Below are 12,671 nucleotides of genomic sequence, written 5' to 3' on the forward strand. Positions count from 1 at the left end.
GCTTTGGATAAGTCTCTATGAGCTTGCCATATCTTACCACTGGGATTTCTGCCCATTTCTCCTTGCAAAACTGCTCCAGCTCCTTCAGGTTGGATGGTTTGCGCTTGTGAACAGCAATATTTAAGTCTGACAACAGATTTTCTATTGGATTGCGATCTGGGCTTTGACTAGGCCATTCCAACACATTTACATGTTTGGGGTCATTGTGTGTTTGGGGTCATTGTCCTTCCGGAAGTTGAACCTCCATCCTAGCCTCAAATCACGCACAGAGTGGTACAGGTTTTGCTCAAGAATATCCCTGTATTTAGCACCATCCATCTTTGCCTCAACTCTGACCAGTTTCCCAGCCCCGGCTGCTGAAAAACATCCCACAGCATGATGCTGCCACCACCATGTTTCTCTGTGGGGATGGTGTTCTTTGGATGATGTGATGTGTTGGGTTTGCGCCAGACATAGCGTTTTCTTTAATGGCTGAAAAGTTCAATTTTAGTCTCATCAGACCAGAGCACCGTCCTCCATACATTTTGGGAGTCTCCCACATGCTTTTTTTTTTCGCAAACTCACAACGTGCCTTTTTGTTTTTAGCTGAAAGTAATTGCTTTCTTCTGGCCACTCTGCCATAAAGCCCAACTCTTTGGAGCGTACGGCTTATTGTCGTCCTATGTACAGATACTCCAGTCTCTGCTGTGGAACTCTGCAGCTCCTCCAGGGTTACCTTAGGTCTCTGTGCTGCCTCTCTGATTAATGCTCTCCTTGCCCGGTCTGTGAGTTTTGGTGGGTAACAGTCTCTTGGCAGGTTTGCTGTTGTGCCATTTCCTTTCTATTAGGTTATTATAGATTTGATGGTGCTACTGGGGATCATCAAAGATTTGGATATTTTTATAACCTAAACCTGACTCGTACTTCTCAGCAACATTGCCCCTTACTTGTTTGGAGACTTCCTTGGTCTTCATGGCAGTGTTTGGTTAGGTGATGCCTCTTGCTTAGGTGTTGCAGCCTCTGATGCCTTTCAAAAAAGATGTGTATGTAATAACAGATCATGTGACACTTAGATTGCACACAGGCGGACATCATTTCAATAATGATGTGACTTCTGAAGGTAATTGGTTGCACCAGAGCTTTCTATGGGCTTCACCCCCTTTGTTAGGAATACATACGCACATGCCAATTTTCTGTTTTGTATTTCTAAACAATAGTTTTATTTATATATTTGTCTCATTTCACTTCACCAACTTAGACTATTGTGTTCTGGTCCATCACATAAAATTCACATTAACAAAACATTGAACTTAAGGCTGCAATATAACAAAATACAAAAAAAAGTCAAGGGGGTGAATATTTTTGCAAGACACTGTATGTGCAGACTGGGCAGCTGTACAGGGGCTTAATAGGAAAAAATAGTCACCACCATTCAGAAAAGACAAGCACATCCTAATGTCTACTTCATTGCATGTAAAGAACTGATTTACAGTTGTCAGAGTGGTTACTGGTGGATTCAAATCTACAAGAGAAGCTGGTATATTAAAGAATTTGCTATACGTCTTGCAGGGGACTCATTGCAGTCTATGAGGGATGGGCCCAGGGACCTTCAGTCTGACGCAGACCCTAAGAATATTTCCACAGAAGCCAGATTTATCTGAATGAGGCTTGCAAAAATCTATGTGCCATACATGCTGCAGAAATAGACCCATTTACAGATATGGAACAGATTTTCTCTAATTTTCTGAAACAAATCTGTTGCAGGTGAATATACGCTACAGGTTATTTAGTCATTTCAAGGTCTTTAGTCCTTCCACTGATTTTATGAAAGGAAAAAAATGACTTGATTTTTGTTTGGTTGCACGTAAACATTTTTTTTGCTTTGTAATCATTTTGAATGGCGTACAGTATTTAGCAGCACCATTCTGAATCAATTGGGAAGTGTGACTGAAGTAAGGGCAATCTTTGGTACCCTTTATACTGACATTACTAGGAGCCACACACTTTTATATGAATAGCCTTGAACTTAATCCTGGATTACTGAAATGCATGAGAATTGTTAGAAGGCTGGAGTCAACATCCCTAGATCTGTCTTTGTATTGTAACCTTCAACACAGTATCAACTTGCACTGAAACTTGAAGATCATAATGGGATTAAACATAAAAGAAAGGCAGAAAAAGTATTTGGATTAGAAATTTAACTAAAGCCTACTGTGAGAAAGGCCACACTGCTGTCACTGACCTTTTCCTCCATAAGCATGATACCAGTTGAGCCCATTAAAGTGTCAGCAGGGAACCCTCCCATTTATTTACCCTTTCACTTGTGCAACAGGTGTCACATTAAAAGAGTGATCTGTAAAAGGTATTGATACAATGTAACATGGCTTTATTGCTTGTAACCAATTTTAGCACAAACACAGAGCCCAAGACATATTCTGTCCATAAATTTTGCATCTACAACAAATTCTAATAATAACAGTTTAATAGTTAACCTGGGTATAAGTGACCACATACAGAAAAAAGCTGTAGGTCTATGGTGCTGCAGAATAATTCAATACCCCATGGTATCTTCTCAAATTACAGCTTTACAGTCCTCATTATGCCCAGTAATCTCAGTACAAATAGTGCTCATACAACCCACCATACATCAGGTTTAAAGGGACACTGACAGGCCTTCTGAGCATAATTAGATCTTTATATGCCCTCTTAGGTCTTGTAATAAGTTTCCAATTCATATAAGTATTATCCCTGTGCGCATTGTAAACCGTGAAAAAAAATCTTTATAATCACCTGTCACTCAACTGTCCTTTATGCCCAAGGGGCGTTCTTTGCGCCGCATTTGTGCCCAGCCGTTCCCCAACTGCCGAATCCTTAGACACGCCCATCTCATTAGAATTTACTTTGCTGGGCGGTATTTTCCTGTCTCCGACATTCGGAGATCCTGCGCATGCGCCTGGCACCCTCACTCGCCGGGATCACATCGCGCCTGCGTCCCCTATTGAGGCCGATGACCGTAACTTCGTATTGGGCATGCACGGGATCTCCGAATGTCGGGGACAGGAAAATACCGCCCAGCGAAGTGAATTCTAATGAGATGGGCGTGTCTAAGGATCCGGCAGTTGGGGAACGGCTGGGCACAAATGCGGCGCAAAGAACGCCCCTTGGGCATAAAGGACAGTTGAGTGACAGGTGATTATAAAGATTATTTTTCACGGTTTACAATGCGCACAGGGATAATACTTATATGAATTGGAAACTTATTACAAGACCTAAGAGGGCATATAAAGATCTAATTATGCTCAGAAGGCCTGACAGTGTCCATTGTCCATATGTTTTAGTAGATATTAGTGGAGCATATTTTAGAATTTTACATTGTTGCGTTCCTCTGTTATTCCACCTGGGTGTTACCATTCCCCTTTCCAATATGATGTTTACCTACACAGTCTGAGATATATATATATTATACACACACAAACACTATATGTAGCAGCATATTGATCCATGTGCAAAGACACATGCAAACTCTGGAGGCTTTTGTTACTTTGCATTGTATTAGTGCCACACATGTTATACATAAGAATTTGAAGCTCTATGATCACATTCTTGATTAGAATTGTGTTGGGCCTAATGGCAAGGTTACTTCTTATAGCAACCTACACTATCAGACATGCCTTTCTTAAGCCTATGTCTACAAAATTCACTGTAATGTAGGATCCAACTATACTATGCTCTAATTATAAGCTAATTATAAGCCTTGGACAGACGGGTAGGAATGTGCAGTCCAAATGGAGGTGGCCACATTCCAAATATGCAAAGCAAAAAACTAAGTTAGATCAGCACAATATGTAATAAATTGCTCTGAATTATGCAGGCTTAGGATTGTCTGATAGTGTAGGTCGAATATGAGGAAGTTACCTTGCTGTTGGTAGATAGGTCTGACACAATTTTGTATGGGTTCCGACGAAGCAAAGTGAGTTATCATCGAAGTCTCCCGGGACTTCAGTGAATAACTACAGCATGGATGTCAAACTCATGGCCCTCCAGATGTTGCAAAACTACAACTCCCATCATTCCCTGATAGCTGTAGTATGCGCAGGCATGATGGGAGTTGTAGTTTTGCAACAGCTGGAGGGCCACGAGTTCGACATCTCTGAACTACAGTATTTGATTTTTCAACTATAAAACCATTTTAAACAAGGATCTGCAGCTGGCTTTGGTACGGAGGTACCAGCCATTACTGAAGCTGACTTTGGATTCCTGTTTTAAAATGGTTTTAAAGTTTAAAAATCGAATGCCGCAAAACTTCGGTGATAAGTAACTCGCCGGAGCCCATACATTTTAATGCTGTATGGAGACGGGTCTCCGTGCAGCATTAAAATGAAGTTTTGAGCGAATCGACTTTGGATCTTGGATCCGAAGGCTGATTTTCTTTCGTCCCTAAATGTGTCCATTCAGCAAATATAGTATTTTTAATATCATCCTATAGTGCCAATATACACTCACCTAAAGAATTATTAGGAACACCATACTAATACGGTGTTGGACCCCCTTTTGCCTTCAGAAATGCCTTAATTCTACGTGGCATTGATTCAACAAGGTGCTGATAGCATTCTTTAGAAATGTTGGCCCATATTGATAGTATAGCATCTTGCAGTTAATGGAGATTTGAGGGATGCACATCCAGGGCACGAAGCTCCCGTTCCACCACATCCCAAAGATGCTCTATTGGGTTAAGATCTGGTGACTGTGGGGGCCATTTTAGTACAGTGAACTCATTGTCATGTTCAAGAAACCATTTTTCCAGTCTTCAACAGTCCAATTTTGGTGAGCTTGTGCAAATTGTAGCCTCTTTTTCCTATTTGTAGCGGAGTTGAGTGGTACCCGGTGGGGTCTTCTGCTGTTTTAGCCGATCCGCCTCAAGGTTGTGCGTGTTGTGGCTTCACAAATGCTTTGCTGCATACCTCGGTTGTAACGAGTGGTTATTTCAGTCAACGTTGCTCTTCTATCAGCTTGAATCAGTCGGCCCATTCTCCTCTGACCTCTAGCATCAACAAGGCATTTTCGCCCACAGGACTGCCGCATACTGGATGTTTTTCCCTTTTCACACCATTCTTTGTAAACCCTAGAAATGGTTGTGCGTGAAACCAGTAACTGAGCAGATTGTGAAATACTCAGACCGGCTCGTCTGGCACCAACAACCATGCCACGCTCAAAATTGCTTAAATCACCTTTCTTTCCCATTCTGACATTCAGTTTGGAGTTCAGGAGATTGTCTTGACCAGGACCACAACCCTACATGCATTGAAGCAACTGCTATGTGATTGGTTGACTAGATAATCGCATTAATGAGAAATAGAACAGGTGTTCCTAATAATTCTTTAGGTGAGTGTATATAATAATTCTTTAGGTGTGTTAACATTTTAATAACATCACATTGCAGCACAGTTAAAATGAGACTTCTCATAGCTAGAGAACATGTTACATATGTGTACAACAAAATAAGAACACCTGTGTCTATATATCAGGAAGTAAACAACATACATCAATCTTTCATGCCATGCGTCCTGATAAATGTGTTTAAACACATGAAAGTAAACACTTCATGAATAAAATCATGGAGAATGTTCAGGTTTTCTGCAAACTCACACTAAGTTCTGATTTTGGTACAAGACATACATTTCTAAATACAAATACTCATTAGTCATCATTTCACATGTCAGATAATCAAAACTCTATGCTCTCATACTTTTGAAAGTACTAAAATGTGTGGTCCCCTAATTGATATTATTATATTATTATTTGTTGCTTTTGAATATCATGTTGCTGTGTCAATCAATAAGGAAATGTTGGAGGCTTAAGTGCCGTTACAGGCTATCACAGGCAGAGGTGCTGGCCTCAACTACTTGGACCATGAAAGTATTTAATACAGATGAGAAATGACACAGAGACAGGCAGGATGACAGACAGAAAAAAGTATTTATGGACAGATATTAAAGACAGAAGCGGAGTGGGTATGATGTGGGCTCTTGAGGAAATAATCTTTAAAGGGGTTGTCCAGCCTTTTGGACTTTTTAAACTATCCCCAGCATCGTGTTGTACCTATTGAAAACATTATGTTCACCTTCTTCATGCTGCTCTATTCCAGTTTGATCCACTCAGTAATTTTCCAGTCCCTGGCCTGTAAACAGGATCACATACACTACTGTGGCCAATTTACCCGGAAAGATTAAAGGACCTTAACATGTATAGCTTGGAAGAAAGACGAGACAGAGGGGATATGATAGAAACTTTTAAATACATAAAGGGAATCAACAAGGTAAAAGAGGAGAAAATATTTAAAAGAAGAAAAACTGCTACAAGAGGACATAGTTTTAAATTAGAGGGGCAAAGGTTTAAAAGTAATATAAGGAAGTATTACTTTACTGAGAGAGTAGTGGATGCATGGAATAGCCTTCCTGCAGAAGTGGTAGCTGCAAATACAGTGGAGGAGTTTAAGCATGCATGGGATAGGCATAAGACCATCCTTCATATAAGATAGGGCCAGGGGCTCTTCATAGTATTCAGTATTTTGGGCAGACTAGATGGGCCAAATGGTTCTTATCTGCCGACACATTCTATGTTTCTATGTTTCAATCACTGACATGTCCCCAAGAAGCACATGACACACCAGTGATGTGCCACTTGGGAAAACATCACCACAGAGGAAAGTCAATGGCTGCAGCGAGGCATGTGACCCCATAAATCAGGAATTTTACAGTCTGGGAACATGATCACCAATTAAAGTTAGGGAGCTGGAACAGACAGGCAGTGAGCAAGTGAGCAATTTTTCTCAATAGACACAACACACTGCTAATTAAAAAATCCTGGACAAACCATTTGCCATATTTTTCGCCCTATAAGATACACTTTCCCCCCCCCCCCCCCCCCAAAGTGGGGGGAAAATACTAATGAGGGCTTCCGTTATGGAAGCGCTCATTAGTACATGAGGCCCGGGAAGCGGTGAGTGCAGCGCTCCCTGTGTGAGCTCAGTACTGGTCTTCTCCTGCAGGGCTCCGCACGCTGTGCTGGGACCTGCACACAGCATGAGGAAGTCGGCACGCTCTCTGACTTCACGCTATGCAACGTCGGGTCACAGCACAATGTGTCAGGAAGACCAGGAAGAGCATTGGATCTCAGGAGCAGCGGCAGCATCCAGAGCAGGAGAAGTTGATTTATTTATTTTGTCATCACTGCGGTCTAAGTAACGTGGGGGTCTGATCTGAGGTCTGAATGAGGGTCATTCACATTAGAGGTCTGGTCTGAGGTCTGAATTGGGGGGTCTTATTCACTTTGGGGCTCTGAACTGAGGTCTGATTGAGGTCATTCACATTGGGGTCTAATCTGAGATCTGACTAGGGGTCTTTTTCACATTGGGGGTCAGAGCAGAGGTCTGAATGGGGTCTTATTAACATTAGTGGTCTTATCTGAGGACTGATTGGGGTCTTAGTAACATTGGCGGTCTAAACTGAGGTCTGATTGAGGAGATTATTAACACTGGAGGTCTGATTGGGGATCTGAGCTGAGGTCTGATTGGGGGACTTGTTAACATTGAGGGACTGAGCTGTGGTCTAATCTGAGGTCTAATGAAAAATATTTTTTTCTTATTTTTCTCCTCGAAAACCTGGGCAGGTGTGTCTTATAGGGTGCAAAATATGGTAATCTGTCTCTTAAACATTACACACAAACATAGTTCCATTGTTAGTATCCTCATGAAAGATTGTATGTATTATATATATCGGATCAATACAAAGAATATGAAATTCCAGATTGATGAGGAGCAGTTAGTGTTGTTTCCTTTGTTCTACAAGGGATTTATAGGTAAATAGAGGTCTGCAGTGGAGCAGGATGAGGCTTTATCACAGACTTGCCACTATTGTGGCATTTATACACTGCGGTTGCCTTTTTGATTAAGTGATCATCGGAGGTAGTACATCCTTGTCCATCTGTGAGCTGAAGTAATGTATTCTTACTAGTGTAAATATTTAGTGCAGTTCAAATTACAAAGACTTCTTCATCTTTATTTGCAGAAAACATATTACCTAATTTAACCACAAAGGGATCCAGCAAGATAATACAGTGAATCTCAGTTAGTTGATGGGGTCATTGCTTTTGGAAGCATTGTCACTGTGCATAGACCCCCTTCAAACGTCTCCAAATATCTCAGCTTGAGCATTTGACCTGTATTAAGGGCCCTTTACACGTGTAGAGAATGCATCAGATAATTGCTAATGAACGTTCATAGAAATGCTCATTAGCAATTATCTGGCAGTGTAAAGGTGCTGCTGATTACACGATAAACAAGTGAAATGCTTGTTTGCTGGGCAATAGGCAATTGGATTGTTTGTGTAGGCAATCTAAATAGTTGTTTGCCAGCAGCAGATCGTGCCGTCTAAACACACTCTGTTGCCGGCAAACAACAAGTCTGTATGAGGACGAATGATGGCATTAGCGATCGCTCCTCCCCATACTGTGAAGATGATCACTGAATGTAAATGCAGCAGTCTCCCCCACTGGCGAACAGGCAATTGCCGGGATAGAACGCTTTCTTCCTGATAATCGCCTGCAAAATTGTCCTGTAAAAAGAGACCTAAAGCATTTATGACGAGACATGAGGTAGGGATATCAGGAGTAAAAGGGGTTGTCCAGGCAAACTCTCCCCGCCCGATCTGATATCAGGCCTGAAGAGACTAAACTGTACATATTGGATTGGGTTGCTAAAGCAACTGTCTGATGCCCAGCAAGAATCAAGCATGGTTTCTATTCTAACTAATGCGACCAATTAGATAAGGAAAAAAACATTTTTTATACACTGAACTTTATGACCTATATACTGTACATCTTTATGTCCCTTTGACAGAGTAAAATCATAATGTAATTTTATACATGGATACATTAAGTTACGAACAAGCTGTACCTGTAGAAAGCCACACATTTTGTAGTGGTCATATAAAGGCAGACTTGGACGATCTTCCCGATAAATATTAATTCTATAGCTCCTTAATAATACTGGTGTTTTTGAAGATCCATCTGTAACATGTAAAGTGATCTGATTTGTTCCAAGTCCAAGTGGGTATTTTGCAACTCTAGAAAAAATAAAGTTTTATTTAAGAATTATAAAAAAATATTAGATATTGTGAGATAAGCTCTATGGAGCAGATTTATCATAATCCGGTGGCGTATGCCAGGCTATTATAACCAGGCGCGCTGTCGGATGATATGCCTGATTTATGATGAGGTGCATGACTTCCAAACTACTGTCCAAAAGTATTTCAACAGCTTGTGAAGAAACTGGAAAGGATTTGTCCCAGCTCTTCTAATGGAGCACTGGAAGTTTTTGGTTCTTTCCTGGTCATTCTACAATATTTAACTGATATTAAGCCAGTACTGCCCCCAAAACACGTGCCTCTATTTTCCCCACTGTATATTTTTGTATTCATAATCTTTGCTAGAGTCTTTGACACACTTTCTCAATGGAATATCCCTGTCCCATCTAAGCTAACCAACACATGCAATGACATACAGATCAAGGCATTTCTAAAAATATTTGTTTAATTAAAAAATGCAATATGATTCAAAATCCACACAAAAAGACAATAAATCAACATAGATATACAGAAAACTCATGGAAACACAACAGTTCCATCAATTATTTATTGGTCTTCATTTTGCTTTATATTATACTATATTATAACATTCAAGTAATTTCTAAGATGGGTTTTGAAGTACAAAGTTTTACATTTGTATTGCTTTTTTATACTCCATGGGTGTGTTATGCAACTATCACCACTTGCTTTAGAATGCATTTTCCTGTCTGGAAAATCCCTTAATAACATAGATTAGGTATTCCTTTCACACAGATGTACACAGAACCCCAATGCATAAACAACACATGCCCTGCCCTATGAGAGGCCTGAGAAGATCTGACAGACTTGCTGCACGTGAGTCTACCTGACAGATTGTCCTGTCTCCCACCTCCCCACCGGTTCTGCTCATTAGCTATTTAGTGGTGCTATTTATACCTGCCTCTCACTATAGCCCTTGCGGTTTATATTTGCTTCTGGAGTTCTCAGCTGGTGTTTGGTGGATCTCCTGCTCCCTGTCCGTCTTAAGCTAAGTCCCACTCCTTCTATTTTGTTGTGTGTTCTGGCTAGGCCTCAGGAAGACGCTGGTTCCTGCACCTAGAGCTAGGAACCGGTCATCTTATCTCCAGCTCGCTAGCTGAGGGTTTGTTACAGTTTCAGCTAGGCGTAGGTTCCAGCGCATGAGCACTTCCACCTTAATGATTTGCTCATGTTGTCAGCAGTCAGGGAAAGGCTCAGGGATTGTCAGGTGGTGGCCTTTCCATGTTCCCTAGCTGTGGGGCCTAGCCTGGCAATTTGTTGCTTTTGTTGTATTTGGTTTGCTTCCCTTCCCTCACCTACGGTGACACACATACACGCAGTCCTACATTTACCGCTATATAACATGTGTTCATCTTGATGTCATCATTAATTGTATATGCCAAGTCTTTCTACCAGGGCCAGGACAAGGTTTTTTAGTGCACCTAGTCCCCCCACAACCTTCACCCACCCGAATCAATTCACATTGACCCAACTTTCCGATAGAGATTAAAACACATCTTATAAGAAACAGTCATGGGTATACAAATGTAATTCTAGTGACTTACAGGTGACGTCTCCTGAGTTCTTGAGTTCTTTACTTTCCTTTTCTTCTCTATTTGGTCTTTAAAGTGGTTCTCCGGCAATAAAAGAAATGAAAATACTTAAATATTACTTTATTATAAATATATTTCCAAATACCTTGCATTAGTTATAATGGCTGGTTTTGTCTAGGGAGCAATCATTAGGAGAACTAAAATGCCGCCGTCCTATTAGTACACATAAAACCTGTCCTAATCACACAGGAGGACAAGTTACTTCACAACACTGAGCTAAAGAGCTGCCTCATCATCCTCTCTGCTCTACTTGTCAGGGATTATGATCCTGAATACAGCTGATAAAATCTTTAACTAAATCTCTTTAGGAATGGAGTTCATGAGCAGACATGAAGTACAGGGAGGACGGACAGGACAGACTGTGGTAATATGGGGCTGTAGTAATGGAGACTGCATACAAGTGCTGCTGCTCATTAGCTGTACCCCACCCTCCTCTCTGTACTTCATGTCTCATCATGAACTCCATTCCTACAGATATTCAGCTGAAGATCTTATCAGCTGTATTCAGGATCATAATCCCTGACATGTAGTGCAGAGAGGAGGAAAAGGCCACTCTCAGTATTGTGAAGTAACTTGCCCTGCAGTCTGATTAGGACAGGTTTTCTGTGTATTAATAGAACGGCGGCCATTTTATTTCCCCTAATTATTCCTCCCAGACAAAATGAGTCATTATAAATAATGACAGGCATTTGGGAATATATTTATAATAAAGTAATATTTAAGTATTTTCATTTTCTTAATTCCCGGAGAACCCCTTTAAGCAAAGAATCCCCTGTTCAGCTGCCCCTTTAACATGCCCATCCTGTAACTTTCACCAATACTGTTTCCACTGCTCCCTCGTGTGCCCACAATACTGTACTGACTGTGCTACCCAATTCTCCCACTTACTGTACTGTCAAATTGTAGGAGCCAAAAGGACACGACTACAGAACTAGAAAATGATGGGGCCAAAAGCAAGCTTTAAGCACCAAACCTGAGACCAGTCCCCAAAAGTAAAACTAAAACCCAGATTAGCCCCATATTCACACAAACTACAGATAAGACCCCAAATATATACTGACCACAAATTCATACAGACCAAAGGATCATGTGGCCCTGCTATAACCTCCTTCCCTTAAATGGAGATCTCAGATCAGACCCCAGATTAATGTGGCTCCTTATAATCCCCACCCCACCAACCCTTAATTGAGATTTCAGATTAGATCCCAAATTCATGTACCCCCTCCCACAGATCCCTGCAGACCTCTGGATCAGACCCCAAAATTTATGTGCCACCCTCCCTTCCTTTAGATCCCTGCAGACCTCAGTTCAGACCTCAAAATTGTGTTCCCTTCTACCTCAGATCCTTGCACACCTCAGATCAGGCCACAAAATTCTTTGCCTCCACAAATCCCAGCAGACCTCATATCGGACCACAAAATTCATTCCTCCCCCCACAATTCAAGTCCTTCCCCCTCAAACCACAAAATTCAGGACCCCTACTCCTCAGATCCATGCAGACACCTGTGACTGCCCCCTATCCCCTACCTCAAATCCCTTGCTTGCAGACCTCACATCAGACAAAAAATAAAACAACTCACCTCTCCTGCTCTGGACAGCATCTCCACCCTGCAGCTCGGGTCTTCTTGCTGCTCTGTACTGACCTGACATCTGCACAGCGTCAGGTCGGAGACCACCTCTATGTCTGACCTGGCTCCTTGGCTCGTAGCTCCTGTGACCCCCCCCCCTTCTCCTGTGGGTAGCAAGGTGGTGCCCTGGCCCTGCTTTCTAGTATGAGGTAATTTAAAACAAAAGGTTGTAATATTCTGTACTTGCCATCCCACAAATAAAAAGATATGTTTACTTCTTCTAAATGCCATTTTATACAAGATAGTGTAGTCATGATCTTCACTAAAGCTTCTTTCAAGCAATAATGCTATTTTTATTGCATTTCAATGAA

The 12,671-nt window shown here is 41.4% G+C and overlaps 1 protein-coding gene across 1 annotated transcript in view; it reads right to left on the minus strand.

Moving 5' to 3' along the window:
* Nucleotides 1-12,671, minus strand: part of CPED1 (cadherin like and PC-esterase domain containing 1) — a 475,576-nt gene that overhangs the window by 234,065 nt on the left and 228,840 nt on the right. Inside the window, exon 18 of the mRNA XM_044277190.1 lies at nt 8,933-9,101. Coding sequence (XP_044133125.1) covers nt 8,933-9,101 — 169 coding nt within the window. The remainder of the gene's footprint in view (nt 1-8,932; nt 9,102-12,671) is intronic.

Source organism: Bufo gargarizans, chromosome 2 (genome assembly GCF_014858855.1).
Source record: "Bufo gargarizans isolate SCDJY-AF-19 chromosome 2, ASM1485885v1, whole genome shotgun sequence".
Classification (NCBI taxonomy): domain Eukaryota; kingdom Metazoa; phylum Chordata; class Amphibia; order Anura; family Bufonidae; genus Bufo; species Bufo gargarizans.